Here is a 21,113-nt window from a genome sequence, read left to right on the forward strand (position 1 = left end):
TAGGCAACATTTTCCTTATTCGTATAATCGCCTCTTGCGCGAAAATATTTGGCGTGGGTAAATTTTTGGATAAATCGATTAATTGCCTTCAATTACTGTCTGCTTGATTCGTACCAAAATTCGCAGTTATTTGACAGGAAAAATTGGGCGAAAAGTCTGCACTTAAAGCAAGTCTACGCCTCGAAGCCGGGCGGCGCTTAGCAGCTCCCGCAAAGGCCGCTGTAGCCCGAAGCCCCGGGCCGGGGGTTTGCCCAGGAGCGCGGGCGCGGACGTCAACGGCTGGGTGGCTGACGTGCGCGCATGCGTTCCGACAAGATATCTTGCAGGACTCCAAGGCGAGCCCTAGGGGGCGAGATAGCAGGGGCTTCCGGCGGCGAAGAGCCATGATTGGTGGAGCCAAGGGAGGGGCGGGGCACCGGGAAATTCGAACGGGAGAGGCGGGTCGAAGGAGGCAGTGGAATGGACGCCGGGGTCCCGGCGCAGCTGAGGCGACGCGAGATGGCGGCGGCGACCTCAGGTACGTAAGCCCGGCCTGGGCCAGGCGCTGAAGTCTGGAGCCTGGTGGGGGTAGTGCGTCGGAATCTGATCCAGGCTCCGGGGCCGTCCCCGAGGGGCGCGGGGACAGGCGGCGAAAGGTGGGAGTCGCAGGCCGGCCAGCCCACTTCGCTCTTCCCTTCTCACTGTTTCCTCCTCTGCGCGGATCAGTACACTCGGGTTGAGACCAGATCCCGGCACTTAGAGCCTCCTTTGAGCCCAGCGCACTTCTCTGTGAGCTCCAGTTTCTTTGTAAAATGGGGACGATGGCCCCATCTCAGGAGATTACGTGAGTAAGCGAGCGAAAAGTGGCAAACGCTCCAACCGTAAGGACAAAAACAAAGGAGCTGGATACGCGTTTAGGGGGGAAGGTTCTGTGTATGACGAGTTGTTCTCTCAGGGTTCTGGGAGATCCCTGAGAGAGTAGGAGGGCAGGCCAAGGTTTAGACGGACTGCAGCTGAGCGTGAGTTGACAGCGTAAGATGTGCAGAGACCACAGAAAACGGAAATGAGGGACTGTTTTCTTTCTCTCTAGCCGTGGAGGTCGATGCTATTTTAGAGTTGGAAAGGCTATTAGGACATTCAGAATCTTGTATGTATTTGTTTACATATGTCTCTGCTCCCTTCCTGTAGACCGAATTCTGGTCAGTGGTTATGGTGGGCACCACAGTAATTTATTCGAGTCCCTTACTGTTTGTCAGGCCCTGTGGAGAAACAACGCTGTTTAGTAGAATGTCAAACACATGTTGAGCCCTTGCTAGGTGCCAAGCACAATTGTTAGCACTTCATGGTGATGAATCATGTAATCTCCACATGCTGCTATGAGGTGGTTTACTATTATTCTCTGTTTTACAGATGAGGAAACCGAGGCATAGATGGGTTAAATAGGATGTGCAAAGTTAACACTACTGGTAAATATTGGGGTCTGAATTCACACTTAGGCAGTCTGATTCTAGAGCCTCTGCTCTTAACCATTATGTCCAAACACATAAAATTTCTTCTGTTTGAGCACAACCTGCTCTTACCCTTCCAAGACCCACTGTATCTGGTACATACTAAGTATCATAAAAACACTTGAATGAATATGGTCCCTTCCCTAGAGGAGCTTATAGTCTGTTTTAGTAGATAATCATATAAACATATATTAACATGAAAAGCAATGAGAGATATGTATATATAAACTGCTATGAAGAGCACAGAATCTGAAGTAAACCCTTGGGTATTGTGGGAGGACTTTATTAAGAAAGCGATATTTGAGGTGTGTTTCAAAGATTGGATAGGAGTTTGCCAGACCTTGGTGGAGCAAAAAGACTACCAAGTGATTTCTTATTTATGATGTAAAGAGAGGCCAAAGATCCCCTCTTTGGCTCAATTTCCTCATCATAATAGAGGAAAGAGTTAAGTTGAATGAAACTTGGGAATTGTAGGACAGGGGAAAACTAGAAGAAATACCTGCTAGCCTCGCCCAACTTCCAAGTTGCTTTTATGAAGGGGAGAGACTCTTGTCCTGTAAACAGTTGTTTACATGTGCCTCTTTCCTCCTCTCCTGGTCAATGAGCTTTGGGACAAGAGTGGTAGTGAGCCACTTTTATGATGAAAACAGGAAACGAACAAGTTAATACTTTATGTTAGCTTATTCATCAAATCTTAATCTGTTCAGCTAATACTCTCTGAGAGCCTACTCTGTTCTAGGCATTGGGGATATAAAGATGAGCAGAGTAAGATTTGTTTTCACTGAGTTTATAGTTAGATGGAGAAAACAAATATGCAGTTACAATGGTGTGTGGTTAGTGCTTGGATGGAGGAGCTAAAGTGAGCCATGGGTGCACCTAAGTGAGTCTTAGTGGGGCAGTGATTTTACAAGAGAAGGTTTTTTTTAGAGGAAATAAGGAGTAAAGTGTTTACTTTAGTCTCTTGGTGGGAGGGGGTAGGATACAGAAGATATTCCAGGGAGATAGAATAGCATGTGCAAAGGCCCAAAGGTGTGGACGAACTTGATGTGTTGCGGGAACTGAAGGAAATTCATTGTGGCTGAGCACTTAAGAGTGTAAGGAAGGAAGTGGAGAGAGAATGATTGGAGGGGAGTGAGACTGTTGAGATGATGATGACCTTGGCAAAGATTGTGCCGTGGGAATAGAGAGAAGTGGACTCATTTAAAAGGTAGAATTAACATCTGTAATGAATAACTGATGTGGGAAATGGGAGGGTGGAGTTAAGAAAGATTCCTATGTTTGGGCTGGTGCCTTTCATTTCAGTTAGCACAGAAGGAGGAGGATGTTGCAGAGATGGGGAAGAGTTCAGTTTAGTACACGTGGAGTTCCAAGTACCTTTGAACCACATAAGATGTCAGGGCAGCAGCCTGGAATGTAGATCTGAAATTCAGGAGAGAACTCAATTAGGTGTGCAGGTGTCAATTAGGATTCAGCACCTTTAAGATGGTAATTAAAGTGAAGAGAGCAGGTGACCGTGCCCATGAAATGAATCAGAGTAGTGGTTCTCAGTTAGAGGCAATTTTGTTTCCCATGGGGACATTTGGAGTCATTTTTGGTGGTTAAAATTGAGAGCAGTGGCACAAAATGCTACTGGCATATGTGTTTAGCATGCGTGCTAAATATTCCTACAATGCTTAGGACAGCCCCACCACAAGAATTATCCAGCCCAAAATGTCAGTAGAGCCAAATTGAGCAACCCCGGTCTAGAGAGAGGATAGAAGGAGCCTAGGAAAATAATTTAAGAATGGCAGAACCTGAGAAGTTGTGAACAGTGTGGGAGGCATGGAAACGAAGGAAAAAGTATATTTCCCAAAGGAAAGCAGATCAGAGTTTTGAATACTGTTGGGAAGTCAGATAGGAAGGGTTTGAGCACATCTACTGGATTCAGCAGTAAGGAGGTCATTGGGAATCCTGCTGAATGGTGAGGGCAGAAGCTAGTTGCTGCCTTGAGAAGTGAGTAGCAAGAAAGAGGGTAATAACAATATCTAACATTTACTGAGCACTTGCTGCCAGCACTGTGCTAAACACTGTATGTACATTTTTTCTTTGACTCCTCACAATCTTATGAGGGTGCTGTTATTTTTATATGTATGTTGAGATATTGTTATTTTTATAAAGAGAAACTGAGTCTTGAAGACATTAAGCCTTCCCAAGGTCATACAGCTGGTAAGTGGAACTTGTCTCAGACTCCAAGGCCCATAGGGATACAAAAATGAAGGGGCTGAGATGGCCTGGGGAGTCATGCAATGAATGAACTTTGGCATTAGACCTTTCTTTGAAGCTCCGTTGCTAACTAGCTGTTGACCATGAGCAAGCTAGCTAACTTCTCTATACTGAGGTGTCCTCATTTGAAAAATGGGGGATAAATATAAAACACTTACTGAGCTTTTACCAAGAACCAAGCATTTTTACATGAATAACCTTATTTACTGCCCTAACAACCCAATGAGTAGGTATTTTTATTTATTCCCATTTTACAGGTGTGGAAATTAAGGCACAGGACTAGAAAATTATTTCTTTAAGTTATTTAGTTAGTTGTAAGTGGTAGGATTGGGATTTAAACCTAGGCTGCCTTGCCTTGAATAATTAACCTACCTACTGTATGCTAGTTATTGTGTTGGAATTTTGTGTTACTTCTTTTAATCCTCATTCAGCCCTTCCAAGGCCCACCTCACCCTATTTTATAGACAAGGAAACCAGGACAAATGGATGTTAAGTCACTTGATCAAGATCATAAGCTAATAACTGAGAATTTAATTTCTACTTACTTGCTGCTGACTTTCAGGATTGCCATGAAGATCAAACTACATGTGCTTTGTAAACCATAAAGTGAGCAATGGTATAATTAGCTTCATTTGTCAGGTGAAGGAACAGAGGCCCAGTTTTTGAAACAAACCATCCGCATGTGGGTAAATCTTACTTATGTATAAGATTCTTTCTAGGGGTAGTCTGTCTACCTTTCTGTCTTGCTGATTCTGTGCTGGCTAACACATACCAGCCTTTTGCTTTATATGAGGCCTGTGGCTCCCAACAACCAGCTGCTACAACCAGCAAAAAAGGAGAGAGAGTCAGAGCTGCCAAGAACTTTCCTTAGTTGGTAGACAATAGAGAGGCAATAGGACATCCTTATTAAAAGCAGATTTTTGGAGGTGAAGAGATCTAGGTTTGAATTTTGCTGTTAGTTGTGAACTACAGTATGGTATCCTCCAACATAAATTAGAGGAATACCCTCCTCATAAGATTTTTTTTCCAGCTCATTCAATCCTCACAAAAATGAAGTTTTTTTAGTTTTATCTTCATGTGTTTTCTAATGATACTCAATCTTTTTTTAATGACTTAGATTTAATTATCGAAAGCAAAACGTACTAAACAGAATGCTTACAATAGAGAAGGATTGCATGTCAGTGCCTTTTGCAAACTGAGCTGGGACAGAAAGAGACTGAGGGCTGCCTCTTAACTACATCCCTGTCCAGAGTGTCATTGTTTTTTTTTCTCTCTCTCTCTTTTTTTTTTTTAATGCAAACACTAAAGCATTATAGAACTGGGCACATAGAAAATAAACCTGTATCCGCCATCATTGAGTGGTTTTAAGTGGGGGCAAATGTCATCTCCTAATCCTTAGAACAACCCCGTCTGGTGCTGGGCTTCTACACCTTGGCAATTCAAAGTGTGTCCCAGCAGCAGCAGCAGCATCTGGGAGTTTGCTAAAAATGCAGAATCTCAGGCATCACCCCAGGTACTAAAGCTAAATCTGTATTTTAACTAGATCTTCCAGGTTATTTGTGTACATGTTACGGTCTATACACATTGGACCTACTTGAAGAGGAGGGAAGGAACTGAGGCCAAGCTTGGGGCCATCTACATAATGGGCAGGGGGGAAAAGAGCTCTTCCCAAAATGAGCTGTGGCCACTAGCCCTCCCAATGTCATCCCCAGGGCCCCAGCCTCCAGGCCTTCTTTCCTGCCCCTGGTTTTGGAGGTCTCTAGTCTTCTAAAATGCTGGGCTTTGTTTTGCTTTTAGGCTCTGCTTATTTCTCCTTTGAAGAGCAAAAAAGACAATATAGACTATGATATACGATTAAGTAATGGTCACCTGGCCCCAGGTATAAAATACCAAGATGCTCACAAGAGCTGCTATACCTTTGTGAGCTTCTTCATTGATAAAATGGGACTAATAGAACCTATCTTTCAGGAATACCATATGTGCCTGGCATGTAGTCAGAGCTTAATAAATGTTAATGTTGGCTAAGTACATGTAACGTCATGGTTTCCAGTCCCTGACCTATATATAATTTCCTCCAATCTCCCGACCATACTCTGCCTGAGACCATGTATTTGATTCTTTTTTTCTTCCGTCCTGCCCTTCTCTGCTTGCCCTCACTAACAGAACAGAGTCCTGCCTCACCAGTTCTCCAAGAGGCCTCATGTTTTCACACCTCTATGCTTTTTGCACATGCTATTCCTTCTACCTCGAATATTTGGCAAGCTCCTATTCATCCTTCAGAGCTCAGCTATACTAGATACCTCCTCCTCTAACACTCCTACCCTTGCCTCTCAGCAAAGCTGGTCCCTATTTCTTCTGTGCTTCACCATACTTCATGCTAAAACTTATCTTCTCTCCTCCAGGAGCTGGTCGCTGTCGGCTTAGCAAGGTGGGAGCTGTCCGGCGCCCCCCTCCAGCTCGAGTAAGGGTGGCTGTGCGGCTGAGGCCATTTGTAGATGAAACATCTGGAGCAAATGATACCCCCTGTGTACGGGGCCTGGACAGCTATTCTCTAGAGATTGCCAACTGGAGGAACCACCAGGAGACTCTCAAATACCAGTAAGGTTCAGGCCATTCTTCCTTTCCATCCCCCTCTCTCCTAGGCCTGCTCACATTTATCACTTGCCCACATGGTTTCTCAGACCTGCTTCCTCGGAATCCTTGCTCCTTCCTTAGCACAGCTTTGTTCCCCACACCTTCAGTTGTTCATTCAGGAGATGTTCACAGGTGCCCATTGTGATGGGTCGTCTATAGGATACTGTATTGTGGGGAAAGACCAAGGGCTAAATCAGACATATATTCACATTTGTGGGGGAAATAGGCACCAAGTAGGGAAGGGGCAACAAAGGTGAGCAGGAGAGCCCCAAATAGGATCTGGGGGAAGTGTGGGAAGGGTTGGGGGAACATAAACCAGCCAACCAGCCTAGGCTATATCTGGGTGGTGTCAGAGAAGACTACCCAGATTTGGGGGACGGAATTCACAAGGGCAGTTACTTTAAAATTCTATTGGAGATTTAAAGTTCATACTCCTTGCCCTGTCATCCTAGGCCAAGGGGTGGCAAACTACAGCCTGCAGGAGTTTGACCAGGAGTCTTTATAATAAAACAATTGGAATGTAACCATGCTTATTTATTTACATATTGTCTAAAGCTGCTTCCCAATGGCAGGACTGAGTAGTTGTAAAAGGAACCATATGGCCCACAAAGCCTATAATATTTATTGTCTGGCTTTTTTTCAATATGTATATATGTGTGTATGTGTGCATATATTTTAATCTTCACCCAAGGATATTTTTTCCATTGCTTTTCAGAGAGAGAGAGAGAGAGAAAAACCGATGTGAAAGAGAGACACATTGATTGGTTGCCTCCCGCAAGGGGGATTGAGCCTGCAGCTGAGGCACATGCCCTTGGCCAGAATCGAACCTAGGACCCTTTAGTCTGCAGGCTGATGCTCTAACCACTGAGCCAAACTGGCTAGGGTTGAGGATATGTTTTTCTATTGATTTTAGAGAGGGGAGGGGAGAGAGAGAGAAACATTGATGTGAGAGAGAAACATCAAGTGGTTGCCTCCTGTACTTGCCCAGACCGAGAAATCGAACCCGTGACCTTTTGATGTACAGGACCGATGTTCAATCAGCTAAGCCACACCAGCCAGCACTACTATCTGGCCTTTTATATAAAAAGTTTGCCAACCCTCTTCTAGGTCCTTGATAGTTTGTCTTTAATTTCTTTCTAATCTCCGCCAAATACTTGCTATACTCCACTTAAATTAACCCCTGCTGTCATCTTGGCCATAGCTTCTCCATCAGAGTGCAGTGAATGAACTATAGGTGTGTCGAGTCTCATCTAGTCATAAGCAACATCCTCTGTTCACTCCATTATGATGTACAAATACCACTTTCCATATACTATACTGTGATGTGAAAAAGATTGGGAAGCCCTGCCTTTCATACCATGTTTTGTTTGTGTGCCATTTTTTGTTTGTTTGTTTGTTAATCTTCACCTGAGGATATATATTTTTTCCATTGCTTTTTCAGAAAGAGTAGAAGGGAGTAGGGGGAGAGAAAGAGAGAGACATGATGTTAGAGAGACACATGACTGGTTGCCTCCTGCATGTGCCCTGACTAGGGATGGGGAGCGAACTTGCAACCAAGTTACATACCCTTGACTGGGAATCAAACTCAAGATCCTTCAGTGCACAGGCTGCCACTCTAACCACGGAGCCACACTGGCCAGGGCTGTGTGCTGTTTTTGATACTTAGAATATCTTTCTCTTCTCTGGCAAAATCTTCCTTCCTCAAGCAGAATCAGTTACTACTTCTAGTGCATTGTTTCCTGAATCACAGCAGAGTATGGGTATCTATCCAACTCATCAGACTGCAGAACTCCCAAGAGCAGGGACGTCAGATTCATGTCTGTATTTCTAACACCAGTACAGGGATTGGGATGGAACAAGTGTTCAGTTGGTGCTTTTGAGGGTCCTTGTGTAAGAATGAGATAGACTCTTTTAAATCTGAGGCTAGTATTATCCTGTAGGTCTGGGTGAGACTGGAACCACCCATCATTTCCCTCCGTTCTTCCTGCCTGCAGGTTTGATGCCTTCTACGGGGAGAGGAGTTCTCAGCAAGACATCTATGCTGGATCAGTGCAGCCCATCCTAAGGCACTTGCTGGAAGGGCAGAATGCCAGTGTGCTTGCCTATGGGCCCACAGGGGCAGGTAAGGGAGCCAGATAAGGAACAGCTATGGGTTAGAAAGAGCTACGGAGAGGGGAGGAAAATCTCACAGCTCTCTCCATTCTTTTTCCAGGGAAGACGCACACAATGCTGGGCAGCCCAGAGCAACCTGGAGTGATTCCCCGCGCTCTCATGGACCTCCTACAGCTCACAAGGGAGGAGGGCGCTGAGGGCCGGCCATGGGCCCTCTCTGTCACTATGTCTTACTTAGAGATCTACCAGGAAAAGGTGAGGCCCTGTTCTGGTTGGGGATAAGAGAGACAAAGGGTCAAAGTAAGACCTAGTTCTAGAACATGAAGTTCTGCTGTAGCAAGGACTTAAAACCTAGAAAGACAGAGGTTGGGGTAGCAGATGGTTCAACTTTGAGAACCCAGCAGACAAAAGGAGCCTGATCCCCATGAAGTAAGCAGCCTGTGTCTAGAAAATTGGCCCTATCTCTCACTGCTCCAATAGGTATTAGACCTTCTGAACCCTGCATCTGGAGACCTGGTGATCCGAGAAGACTGTCGAGGAAACATACTGATTCCGGGCCTCACGCAGAAGCCCATCAGTAGCTTTGCTGATTTTGAGCAGCACTTCCTGCCAGCCAGTCGAAATCGAACTGTAGGAGCCACCCGGCTCAACCAGCGCTCCTCCCGAAGTCATGCTGTACTCCTGGTTAAGGTGAGGCCCACAGACGGGTGAGGACCTGGGAATTCCCTTGGGCATGAGTTAAGCCTGGGGGCCTTTGTTCTTTCCCCCAGGTGGATCAGCGGGAACGCTTGGCCCCATTTCGCCAGCGGGAGGGGAAACTCTACCTGATTGATTTGGCTGGCTCAGAGGACAACCGGCGCACAGGCAACAAGGGCCTGAGGCTGAAGGAGAGTGGAGCCATCAACTCCTCCCTCTTTGTACTGGGCAAGGTGGTGGATGCCCTGAACCAGGGCCTCCCTCGAGTGCCTTACCGGGACAGCAAGCTCACTCGCCTATTGCAGGTCAGGCCACCCATATCAGGGCAAAAGTGGCTGGAGAAGGAGGTTCTCAGGCCTCCTGGGGGGTTGGGAAAAAGCAGTCAAGGAATGGAAACATGGGGCCTTCTGACCAGCCCATCCTGCCCAATACCCATCCCTCAGGACTCTCTGGGTGGCTCAGCCCACAGCATCCTCATTGCCAACATTGCCCCTGAGAGATGCTTCTACCTAGACACAGTCTCTGCACTCAACTTTGCTGCCAGGTCCAAGGAGGTGATTAACCGACCTTTTACCAATGAGAGCCTACAGCTTAATGGTGAGGACAGGGGTTGGCAGGAGTGGAAAGGCCAGTGTGGACAATTAGGGGTTTGCTGAGTCCATCAAGCAGTAGCACAGAGGCTGACATACCCCCCACCCCATCTTTCTTTAGTCTTGGCACCTGTTAAACTGTCTCAGAAAGAACTGGTAGGTCCTTCAGAGGCAAAGAGAGCTCGAGGCCCCGAGGAAGAGGAGATTGGCAATCTTGAGCCCCCGGCACCTCCAGCCTCTGCTTCCCAGAAATTCAGGTGAGCAGATGGGGAGAGACCTTGGGCATATTCCCTTTCCTGTTATGTCTGGGTTGGATGCAGAGCAGCAGTGGGTTTAGCCTGTCTGATCCTTGAGCTGTGAACCTGTTCATCTCCTTAGTGCTACTGCCTGGGTCCCTCCAGAGGCTTCCTACTTGAGCACCTAGCCCCTCCCTTTCCATTTTCCAACCCCTTTAGGCAAAAACGTATTTTGGGGTAGCTGTTTCGAGGACAAGTACTTTTGCTTCTGGTGCAAAGAGTAATCTGGATCAGGTCTTTTGGGTCCAGAGTATTAGAGCAAAGCACAGGGAGCAGATGAAGAGATATGTCTCACTGAGACCTCTCAGTCTGTGTGTTATAGAGTCCCATCTCTTCGTGACTCTCCAAGGAGCTGGTTGCTGTCATAACATTGCCCTGCTTCTACCCTCAATCCAAACAAAGCCTCTAAACTGAGTCCCTTCTGTGTGTGGGGCTTCAACCCCCCCCCCCCCCCCCCCACTTCTGATAGCCATGTGGCCCAGTATACGCTGATCCTCAGGTCACCTCTGTTTAGTGGTCTTGCTTTCTATATCTCACCACCTGCCCTCCCTAAATCCAAGGATCCAGTTGCAGTTTTAATTTTGCCCTGTTTCAACCAGGGGAAAAATTAAATAAAGCCTCTCTAAACTGTATACTGAACAGAGGTGAAGTGAAGAGACCAAGGATCAGTGCCCCGGGGGGCTATTGTAGCTAAGGATGGATGATACACATAAAAATGTGCTTGTTCACTCAGAAACCCATCTCCCATCTTCCCAAGGCATTTGTCAGCAAGCAGTTCCTTCTTCTATGTGCACAAACTCATTCATACACACCTATATATCTGTACCACATGTGAACAGGCAAGGTGTCTGCCAAGTAGGCATTCTGAGGGTGAGCTCAGAGGTGGGGCACATCAGACATATTCCGACCCTGACCTCAGAGGGCCCACGATTTAATAAGGGAAATAAGACTGAAATATCAGTATATGATGTAAGACAGGTAGTACAGAGTATATGATAAGGAAGGAGAAGCTGCTTGTTCTGCAAGAGCCAGGAAAGAAGTAATGACTTCCAATGTTCACCCGTATCTTCTGGTCCTGTTCTTCCTGGGCACTTGGATACAAAGAACAGGGCAGTCCCTGTCCTTGAGCAGCTAGTTCAGCATGTAGGCAAGAAGATGCACAATCAAGCTGGGCATCATGGGAGAGTTGGTATCAAATTCACATTGAATGATAATTGAGATCAGATGTGAGGGGAAAAGATTGCAGGCAGAAGGAACAGATGTTAGGCATTATCATGCTCAGGACTTTACTTGAATAGGCCTTTCCCACTGCCCATGGGAGAACGCCTCAGCATTTGAGATTCTTCAGTTGCTTTCAGAGCCCTGTTGATGACCTCCTCTGTGAAGCTTCCCTGACTGCTCCTCCAAATGAACGGGCACACAGGCCCTGAATTTCTGGAACTCACGTGTTCATTAAATGCTTGTTTTCATCTGATCTGATATCCCTGAGAGGTTACTTAGCCAGGTAGTGACTGATCTCTACACTGCACCCAGAGAGTGGATGACTTGTTCAGAGTCGTCCAATACGATAACATAGGGTTCTAGAACCACATAAAACAGCAAGTTAAGGCATGATGAGGGGAATCCTGCTGCTGGAGAGGGTGATGAGAGAAGAGGTAGGTGAGAAGTAACCTTTTTGTCTGCTCAGCCCCCTACAGAAGCTAAGTAGCATGGACCCGGCCATGCTAGAGCGCCTGCTGAGCTTGGACCGTCTGCTGGGCTCCCGGGGGACCCAGGGGACCCCTCTGCTGAGCACCCCAAAGCGAGAACGAATGGTGCTCATGAAGACAGTAGAGGAGAAGGATCTGGAGATTGAAGTAAGTGTTGGAGAGGTGGGGGCTGGGATCCCTTTGGGCCTTGAGAAGCATTCTGAGGATCTTCAGATAAGGAAGGACACTGAAAGGCTGGACAGCATCCAGTTTTCACCCACCACTGGAGTCCTTCAGTTTTTCAGCTTCTGCTTGAATGTCCTTAACATGGCTGAACTTTGAAAAATAATTGAGATCAGATGTGAGGAGGTGCGAGGGGGGAAAAAAATCCAGGTAAAAGGAACAAATGTAAAACATTGCCATTTCCTAAAACCTAGCTCTCAAATTAAATTAAGACTCTCTGCTTGAATAGTCCCTCCTTTCAGTGTTTCAGAGGCTTGTTCTACCTCTGGGCAGCTTTAATCATTAGAAAGCCCTTAATTATATTGGGCCCCAATTGTCTTCTGGTAGCTTCTCCCATTGGTCCTCACCCTGCTCTTTAGGGCCTTGGAGCCCTGCATACTCACTTTCCTAATCCACTGTCCTTCAGGCTGCCCTAAAGCTGGTTCTGGGTCACATCTCTCCCTGATCCTTTCCAACAGAGGCTTAAGATGAAGCAAAAAGAACTGGAAGCCAAGGTGCGGGCACAGGAAACTGTGGACCCAAAAGAAAAAGAGAATTGCTCTCCCACAATGCTCCGACCCCTTGCCCGCCGCACCGTCACAGTGGCTAAGCCCCTCAAAAAGGCTGTGGTGATTCCCCTACAATTGAGTAAGTTTGGCTCTGGGGGCCAGCCAGAAGGGCACAGATAACAGATCTCAGGAGGGAGGAGGTATTAGGAGCAGTAGTCCTCATGTCACTCATGTCCTCCCACCATATGCCAGCCCCGGGGATGGGTGAGGAGGATCTGAAATAGATGCACTGCTCTCAGGTGTTTAGCACAATGCGGTAGACTGACAAGTGCAAGATTGACTATCATGCAAAACCAACTGAGATTACTTTCAAATATTGGTATAAGAAAGGTCATGTGGAGCCTGGCCGGTGTGACTCAGCAGTTGAGCATCAACCTCTGATTCAGGAGATCGAGGTTCAATTCCTGGTCAGGGCACATGCCCGGGTTGTGGGTTCCATCCCCAGTAGGAGGCATGCAGGAGACAGCTGATCAATGACTCATCATTGATGTTTCTTTCTCTCTCCCTCTCCCTTCCTCTCTCAAATCAATAAAGACATATTTGGAAAAAAATTAAAAAATAGCCATACAAAGAAAGGTCATATGGGAACACAACAAAAGAAGAGGTTAACTTGGGGTGGAGAACTGGGGAACCAGAAATGGGAGAACCAGGTGGCTACCAGAGAGGGTGAAAAGTAGCTTCTGTAATGACTCCAGTTCTTTCTTTCAGTTCAGGAGCAGGCAGCATCCCCAAATGCCAACATCCATATCCTGAAGAAGAAAAGCCGCAAGAGAAAGGTGAGAGTAGCTAGAGGCTTAGGCTATACCTAGAGCCTATAAGTAAGGGGGTTAGCAAGCTGTAGTGGGAGAGCTAAGGCCAGAGTTACACAACCTGTCAGAACATTCACCAACTATTTATAACTCTTCCAAGTTGCTTACTGTCTGAATAGAGATAACTCACAGGGCATTTAGAATGAAATGCAGTGTTATGCATGTACTTAGCAGAGTTGTTACTTTCCTTTTTTCCTGATAATTCTCACGCTCAGTAACCACTTATAGCATGGTATGTAACCTGGGTCCTGCCCTCTACAAACTTATCAGCCCATGTAGGAAAACATGATCTAAACACTGGATAAATGAAACAACAGTGGAAGAACTACCTAAAAACCGAGGTGGCATGGTTGAGGGAGGAGCCACTTATTGAGTACCTTCTCCTTTATGCTTCCCTAGGAGTGGAAGAGAGCTGCTGCTTTTTTAGAAATGAGGGACCAGATTTAAGAGCTTACTATGTGCTTTATGTTCATCAACTCATTCGACCTTTACAGCAACTCTTAGCGTTCTTTCACAAGTTGGATAAAATGAGAATCAGACCAGAGGGAAAAGTTTTTGGACAGACACTTGACAGAAGGAAAAGAGGCTGGAGAGGGCGGGTAAAGTAGCCTCTGTTAGGCTATGCTTGGCAGAAGAGTCCAAAGCCTGCAGTGGGCTGAACAGCAAACTCTGCTGTTTTTGTCACTCACCTCCCCCTACCTCACAGTTGGAGTGCCTGGATGCCACAGAGTCGAAGGAAATTGCTGAGGACTGCTGGGAGCTACAGATCAGCCCAGAGCTACTTGCCAATGGGCGCCAAAAAATACTAGATATGCTGAATGAAGGCTCAGCCCGGGATCTGCGCAGCCTGCAGCGCATTGGCCAAAAAAAGGCCCAGCTCATCGTGGGCTGGAGGGAGCTCCACGGCCCCTTCAGCCAGGTAATGGCTCAGGAGGACAGCCCTGGAATGGAGTTGAGGGATTTAGGGGGAAGAGTCTGGTATCCCCTAGACCCTTTGCTCATCGCTGTTGTCCTGTCAGGTGGAGGACTTGGAACATGTGAAGGTCATGTCAGGGAAACAGCTGGAGTCTTTCCTAAAGGTGAGCTCGAGGCTTGGCCCCTCCTCTCCCTGGCCTGTGCCCTGCCCCCGGCTCTAAAGCAGCTCTCCTCTTCCTCCTGTTGCAGGCGAACATCTTGGGTCTTGCCGCCACGGGCCAGCACTGCAGCCCCTGCTGACTGCCAGCTCCTCTCTTCACTTGGCCTTTTTTTTTCTTTTCAGTCCTTGTATAACCGCTTCTTGTATAAATACAGTTTTAACTCCGTTGCTTCAGCCTGATTCTTGGGACTATGGGTGGTGAGGCCGGGGTATAACTGCCCTTGGGACGTGCCACAAGCTCCGCTGTAAGTTCTCTGGGCGCCATCTTTGGGACATCTTTAAAGTAGCACAAGGTTGTGAGTAAACTATTGGAGCCGGAAAGGACGGTGGCCGATAGGAAACAAAAAGTTGACGCAAAAGCCTGTGGACGACGACCGACCGTTAGGCGGGCGCGCGCTTGGAGTTTAGCTCCGCCCTACCCGTGCCCCTGCGCGCGCTCCCCTTTCCACCGTTCATCAACGACAGTGGTTTTGTGCGCGTGCGCGAGAAATAACGGCTGCTGGCGGAGGGAGGAGGGGGGGTAAAATCTTTTAAGTGGGGGGAGAGAAGCCGCCGTCTCCCGCGCGCCCACCACCTGCGCCATCGTCAGCCAATCAGCGGCCACCTCAGGGGTCTCGCGCTTGGGACGACTTTGGCTGCCGGGCGGCTCCTCCAGTCCCTCCTCCCGTCAGAGTCCCTCTCCTACCTCCCCCCTCCCGGCTGGCCTCGCGCGCGCGCACTCGAGCTCGCGCCCGCTCCAGCCTCTTGTGTGTCCTCGCGCCCCCCGCCCGCCCTCCCCGCGCGCAGTGTGCTCCGCTCCCCCCACCCTCCTCCTCCTCCTCCATTCCCCCTCCCGCCAGCCAGCCCCGCGCGCCTCCTCCCTGGGTTCCCCCCTCCCCCACTGCCGCCTCCTCCTCCTCCTCCCGCCCCAGGGTGAGCACGAGCCACCTCCCTCCCTCCCTCCGCCATGGATCCCGGCAACTGGAGCAGCTTCATCTTCCAGGTAACAACCCCCTCCCCCCGCCCCCCCTCCCCACCCCCCCGCCCGCCCGCCCTCCCTCCCGTCCCCCCCTCCGCACACCCGGTGCGCGCGCAGCTGTCCCCCTCCCTCCCTCGCGCCCTCCCCCGCCCTCCCCGAGGCGCCGGCTGGGCGCGCGCGCGGCGGGGGCCGAGGTTGCTCCCTCGCTCCCCCCACCCCGCCCCGCCAGGCTCCAACCGCCGCTGCTGCTGCCCGGGCCCCCGCCCCCGGTCCCTGGCCCCGCGGGGCCTCCCGCCCCCACCGTCGCTGCCGCGCTCCGTGGCCTGCCAGGCGCCCTCCTTCCCTCCCTCCCGGCCGGGGTGCGCGGGCGGTGGGGCGGCCCTCGGGCCATGCGTTCGGCGCGGCCCAGCCCGGCCGGCCGGGGGTGGCGCCCCGAGCCTGGGCCCCACGCGGCCCGCGCCCCCGGCCCCCGCTGAGCCCCAGGGACCCCGCCGTGGCCGAGGCCATGTTCCCCGTGTTCCCTTGCACGCTGCTGGCCCCCCCCTTCCCCGTGCTGGGCCTGGACTCCCGGGGGGTGGGCGGCCTCATGAACTCCTTCCCGCCACCTCAGGGTCACGCCCAGAACCCCCTGCAGGTCGGGGCTGAGCTCCAGTCCCGCTTCTTTGCCTCCCAGGGCTGCGCCCAGAGTCCATTCCAGGTGAGTAGTGGCCGGCCGTGGCGGACCAGTCTGGGAGGGCGCCAACTCGCGGCCGCGGCCCACATGGTGTCTTGTCTCCGCAGGCCGCGCCGGCGCCCCCACCCACGCCCCAGGCCCCGACGGCCGAGCCCCTCCAGGTGGACTTGCTCCCGGTTCTCGCCGCCGCCCAGGAGTCCGCGGCCGCTGCCGCTGCCGCTGCCGCCGCCGCCGCAGCGGCCGCCGTTGCTGCAGCACCCCCAGCCCCGGCCACTGCTTCCACAGTGGACACAGCGGCTCTGAAGCAGCCGCCCGCGCCCCCTCCGCCGCCCCCGCCGGTATCCGCGACCGCTGCTGAGGCCGCGCCTCCTGTTTCTGCCGCCACCATCGCCGCAGCCGCAGCTACCGCCGTCGTAGCCCCAACCTCGACGGTCGCTGTGGCCCCGGTTGCATCTGCCTTGGAGAAGAAGACAAAGAGCAAGGGGCCCTACATTTGCGCCCTGTGCGCCAAGGAGTTCAAGAACGGCTACAACCTCCGGAGGCACGAGGCCATCCACACGGGAGCCAAGGCCGGCAGAGTCCCTTCGGGTGCTATGAAGATGCCCACCATGGTGCCCCTGAGCCTTCTGAGCGTGCCCCAACTGAGCGGAGCCGGTGGCGGCGGAGGAGAAGCGGGTGCAGGCGGCGGAGCGGCTGCAGTGGCTGCCGGTGGCGTAGTGACCACGACCGCCTCGGGAAAGCGCATCCGGAAGAACCACGCCTGTGAGATGTGCGGCAAGGCCTTCCGCGACGTCTACCATCTGAACCGACACAAGCTGTCGCACTCCGACGAGAAGCCCTACCAGTGCCCTGTGTGCCAACAGCGCTTCAAGCGCAAGGACCGCATGAGCTACCACGTGCGCTCACATGACGGCGCTGTGCACAAGCCCTACAACTGCTCCCACTGTGGCAAGAGCTTCTCCCGGTGTGCACGGGGGCCCAGGGCCTTGGCCGCTCACTAGGCGGTGGGAGGGAGGGGCTGCGATGAAGGTGGCCTGGCCTTGGCTGGTGGGGAGGGAGAGGTTTCTGAGGATGGGGACTGGGAGCCACTCCCAAGGAGGAGGGAGAAAAGCCTCTCTGGGTTACCAGGGAGCAGGGGGTGGTACTTAGCAAAGGAGGTGGGTCCTTGGATTGTTGGAAAGCTTGGCGTGGACAACGCAGCCCAGCTCCAGGGGAGGGATTTCCTGCCTAACTAGGACTCTAAAGTCCCGGGCTTGGGAGAAAATGCAGGGACCTTTGAAAGGCCTCCTGTACTAGGTTAGGCAGATTTGGGGGCATCTCCACACCCCAGGGCCCTAACCCCAACCCCAACGTATCCCCAGGCCGGATCACCTCAACAGTCACGTCAGACAAGTGCACTCAACAGAACGGCCCTTCAAATGTGAGGTAGGAAGCCCGCCTCTTTCTGTCTTGGTTTTCATGATTTTGATCCTCATTATAGTTGTCTGAGTTCAGCCTCTCAGACCCCCTTTTTCTCTCTTTTTGCTTTTTCACTCCCATTTTCTCATCCCTTCTTCAAGGCCTCATCGTCTCACTCCCATTTCCTACAGAGCAAAGATCCCCAAGATTCTGATTCCTTTAACCTCTTGTTCCCCTCTCCCTACTCCCTGAAGCTTTAACTCTCCTGACACCCCCCACACCCCTCCCCCTTCCCCAGAAATGTGAGGCAGCTTTTGCTACCAAGGATCGACTGCGGGCGCACACAGTACGACATGAGGAGAAGGTGCCATGTCATGTATGTGGCAAGATGCTGAGCTCGGCTTATATTTCGGACCACATGAAGGTGCACAGCCAGGGCCCTCACCATGTCTGTGAGCTCTGCAACAAAGGTACATGCTGAGGGATGCTGGGAGGGCCAGGGACAAAGGGTGGGGACAAAGCCAGAAGCCCTTTCACAGATGTGAGTTAAAGGTGCTGTAGCTGAGAGCTCGTGGCATCTAGAGCCCTTTAGGAAGCAAATGAAGCAACATTGGGACCACTGAACATCATTAAGTTCTAAGAGGTCATGGCTAGAAGAAATCTACTAGAAAGAGCCAGCTTCTGGGTGTGCGTGGGGAGAATGGGAGTGGGACTTGGCTGCTTTAGGGGAGGAGTGGTCAAGAGTGCCAGTGCCCAAGGGTTGAGAGACAAGGTTTCAGCTGTGCAGCCACAAGTTCTCACCTCCGGCTCCTGGGACAAGTGGAGTACATCGGCAGGAGTTTAACAAGCACGCACCCTGCCCCAGCAGCAGAGAGAGTTGCTTTTAAATAGATCTGCTTATTCACTGAATAACTGGGCTGAGATTGTGTGGGGCACTGGAGGGAGGGGACACAGCCGTCTCTATTGAGGGTTAACGCTTCAAGTGGCTAGAAATTGAGTGGCCTGTCACCCCAGGAGAGATCCCCCAGCCATGGAGAATGGGTTCTGGGTACCAGTGCCAAGGAGTGGACACTACTCAATCAGGTCCCAAGCTCAGGGTGGGGCTGTAACTTACCAGCCCCAGCAGAGTAGTTGGCCCCAGGTTACCAAGGATGTGGGAGGAGGACAGGGCCATCTGAGGAGGGTGTCCCCAGCCTAGGAGAACAACCCCGTCTCTGGGGTCTCCACCTGGCTGACCCCATCCCCCCCATCCCAATCCACCCCCCCCCCCAATAGGCTTCACCACGGCAGCATACCTGCGCATCCACGCGGTGAAGGACCATGGGCTCCAGGCCCCGCGGGCTGACCGCATCCTGTGCAAGCTGTGCAGCGTGCACTGCAAGACCCCTGCCCAGCTGGCCGGCCACATGCAGACCCATCTAGGGGGGGCCACCCCCCCTGTCCCAGGAGATGCCCCCCAGCCACAGCCCACCTGCTGAGGGGGACCCCCGCACCCACCAGGCAAGGCGTGGGGCATGGCTGGGGGGAGGTGGTGTGTGTGGGACAAGGGGGCTCAAGGGGCCCAATAGGGGATCTTAGGAAGGCCAGGGATGTCCATCTATCACTCAAGTTAGGGAGACTTCTGGGGACAGGGAGGGCCCTTCAGGAGAACTGGGCAAAGATGCAGGCCTAAGCCTCTGGGAACCAAACAGGAAGTGAGCAACGGCTGTGTCCCAAGGGAGGGAGTCTGGGAAAGAGTCTGGGGCAAGGGGCAAGGCTCTTGCCATTCAGGTGGCGCTGTGATCTGGTGTTTCTCACCATGCAGGTACCGGTGAGGTCTGTCCAATGGCAGCGGCAGCGGCGGCAGCAGCAGCGGCAGCTGCATCAGTGGCAGCCCCTCCCACAGCTGTGGGCTCCCTCTCTGGGGCTGAGGGGGTGCCTGTGAGCTCTCAGCCACTTCCCTCCCAGCCCTGGTGAACTCCTAGTTGGTGAGGGGGAGAGAGGAGAATGGAGGAAAGTCCCTTGGTACCATCTTCTTTCCCCCCTTCTCTTCCTACCAACTCTTCACTGCTTTCCCCACCACCCAAGGAGCCTCCTGAAGGAAAGGAGGAAGAAATGTTTTCTTAGGGGAATTCACTAGGTTTTAACGATTTGTTTCTCCTGCTCCTCTCTTCTCCCTATCAGACCTGACCCCACACACACCTGTCCCCTTGGTTGTGTTGAAGCCCCCTGGACAGTAGGCAGGGGTGGCAGAGGACAGGAGTGGCCACTGCCCTTACCACCTCTCCTCTCTGTAACCCCCTGCCCTGCCCTTCCAGGGATTTGTGAGCCTTCTTCCTTGATGGTCCTTCTTGCTCTCCTTCCAGTCCCCCCCTACTGTCTGCTGCCCCTCCCTGGGGAGTTGGTGCTTTTTTTTTTTTCCAGGGGGAGGGAGGAGAGAAAGGAGGGGAATTAAAGATTCTGTCCTACTAGAGAGGGGGAAAGGTGAGATTTGAGAAGGGACAGAAGCAGTGAAGGCAAAGGTTGTACCTTCATAAGGTGGGGTTGTTTAGGGTCAAGCCCTAAGCATCATCCTACTTAAGAATCTGTCAGGGGAAAACAAATCAAGGGGAGCAAAAGGAGCCACTTGGGCCAGAGGCAGGACAAGAGATGGAACTTTAGGAGGTCAGGGTAAATGGGGAGATCCAGGGACTAGAGGTGCTGCCTGGAGGTGGGGGGAAGGCAGCTGCAGTGTCTCCCCCTTTCCTCTTCCACCCCAGCCCTGGCCTTTTCATCCCTCTCCCCCAAGATAGAAGCTGTGGCCCTGGCCATGTCATCGTGTTCCTGTGTCCCCTGCATGTTCCCTACCCTTCACCCCCTCCTCTTGGCGTGGATCCCATTACAATAAATTTTAAATAAAAACTTGGCTCTGGATTGAATGAATTGCTCTCACCAAAGTCCCTGTTCCACCCCCAAGGGGTTTCTTCTTGGGCCTAGCATCAGTCCCAGCCTTGCTCTGTCTTCTGCAGTTCTTGCTCCTCCCCAGAGGCAGCACAAGTGGTTGCAGCCCAGATTCAGGGTGACGCCAAGTCTCCAGAGGCTGTGGAGAGCAAGTTCCGGGACTCCCAGGGCGGATGGGTACCTAATCTGGACAGGACCAGAATAGCCAGCCACAGCGGGTTTGAAGAGGCCTGGGTTAGAAACCCGAACAGTTGCTAGAACCCAGCCAAATACCTACATGCCCTTAAAGGCCCTGAGAGGTGACTGACGCGGAGGATGTAGCTTCAGAAAGGCTGGGAAGTCTGAGCCCTAGGACCGGGAGCCGTGAGGTTGAAAATAAAACTGCACTTGTCCCTTGGCACGGTCCACCCTGCCTTCACTTGGTCCTCTGCCACAGCCTCTTGGTACTGTTCCAGGCTACTGCAGCCTCTGCCCTACCCCTTGGAATTCCCTCCCCAGCCCCTGATCCTTATCAGGGACCCTTTTCTTGAGCCTTCCAGTACCAATTTCTGCTGCTGCTTCTTTGGTAGAGGTACTTTCTGCGGGCTCCCCAAGTTTTGCCTCATCTCCCTTCCCCTCTTTTCCTCTCGTAGGGGTGCGTCCACCCGGTATTTCCTGTCTCCGTG

General features: G+C 51.4%; 2 protein-coding genes across 7 annotated transcripts; both read left to right on the top strand.

Moving 5' to 3' along the window:
• Nucleotides 1-437: 437 nt before the first annotated feature.
• Nucleotides 438-14,668, top strand: KIF22 (kinesin family member 22). The gene is made up of 14 exons (XM_081131482.1): nucleotides 438-517; nucleotides 6,152-6,347; nucleotides 8,378-8,505; nucleotides 8,596-8,750; nucleotides 8,976-9,185; nucleotides 9,266-9,496; nucleotides 9,635-9,788; nucleotides 9,903-10,038; nucleotides 11,765-11,933; nucleotides 12,467-12,635; nucleotides 13,265-13,332; nucleotides 14,072-14,284; nucleotides 14,385-14,444; nucleotides 14,530-14,668. Exons 1-14 carry the CDS (start codon nucleotides 460-462, stop codon nucleotides 14,578-14,580), a joined length of 1,998 nt encoding a protein of 665 aa, XP_080987608.1. The 5' UTR covers nucleotides 438-459; the 3' UTR covers nucleotides 14,581-14,668.
• Nucleotides 14,669-15,211: 543 nt separating this feature from the next.
• Nucleotides 15,212-20,413, top strand: MAZ (MYC associated zinc finger protein). Of its 6 annotated transcripts, XM_081131275.1 has the most exons (7): nucleotides 15,212-15,482; nucleotides 16,069-16,155; nucleotides 16,239-17,095; nucleotides 17,493-17,556; nucleotides 17,828-17,999; nucleotides 18,805-19,029; nucleotides 19,334-20,413. In XM_081131275.1, exons 1-6 carry the CDS (start codon nucleotides 15,447-15,449, stop codon nucleotides 19,005-19,007), a joined length of 1,419 nt encoding a protein of 472 aa, XP_080987401.1. In that variant the 5' UTR covers nucleotides 15,212-15,446; the 3' UTR covers nucleotides 19,008-19,029; nucleotides 19,334-20,413. The 6 variants fall into 6 exon arrangements, 4 of the variants coding, with proteins under 4 accessions (XP_080987401.1, XP_080987402.1, XP_080987399.1 ...); XM_081131276.1 differs by lacking the exon at nucleotides 18,805-19,029 and having other exon boundaries at nucleotides 15,251-15,482; XR_013998378.1 differs by lacking the exon at nucleotides 15,212-15,482 and having other exon boundaries at nucleotides 15,869-16,155; nucleotides 17,691-17,999.
• The last annotated feature ends 700 nt before the right edge of the window (nucleotides 20,414-21,113 follow it).

This window comes from Miniopterus schreibersii (assembly GCF_964146895.1).
Source record: "Miniopterus schreibersii genome assembly, chromosome: 3".
In the NCBI taxonomy this organism is placed as follows: domain Eukaryota; kingdom Metazoa; phylum Chordata; class Mammalia; order Chiroptera; family Miniopteridae; genus Miniopterus; species Miniopterus schreibersii.

Bases quoted from the DNA above. Each gene is read 5' to 3' on its own strand.
- MAZ (XM_081131273.1), top strand. From the start codon at position 15,964: ATGTTCCCCGTGTTCCCTTGCACGCTGCTGGCCCCCCCCTTCCCCGTG. The intron at 17,557-17,827 runs GTAGGAAGCCCG...CCCCTTCCCCAG, and splicing joins AACGGCCCTTCAAATGTGAG to AAATGTGAGGCAGCTTTTGC. The intron at 18,000-18,804 runs GTACATGCTGAG...CCCCCCCAATAG, and splicing joins CTGTGAGCTCTGCAACAAAG to GCTTCACCACGGCAGCATAC.
- KIF22 (XM_081131482.1), top strand. From the start codon at position 460: ATGGACGCCGGGGTCCCGGCGCAGCTGAGGCGACGCGAGATGGCGGCG. The intron at 8,506-8,595 runs GTAAGGGAGCCA...TTCTTTTTCCAG, and splicing joins CTATGGGCCCACAGGGGCAG to GGAAGACGCACACAATGCTG. The intron at 13,333-14,071 runs GTGAGAGTAGCT...CCTACCTCACAG, and splicing joins AGAAAAGCCGCAAGAGAAAG to TTGGAGTGCCTGGATGCCAC.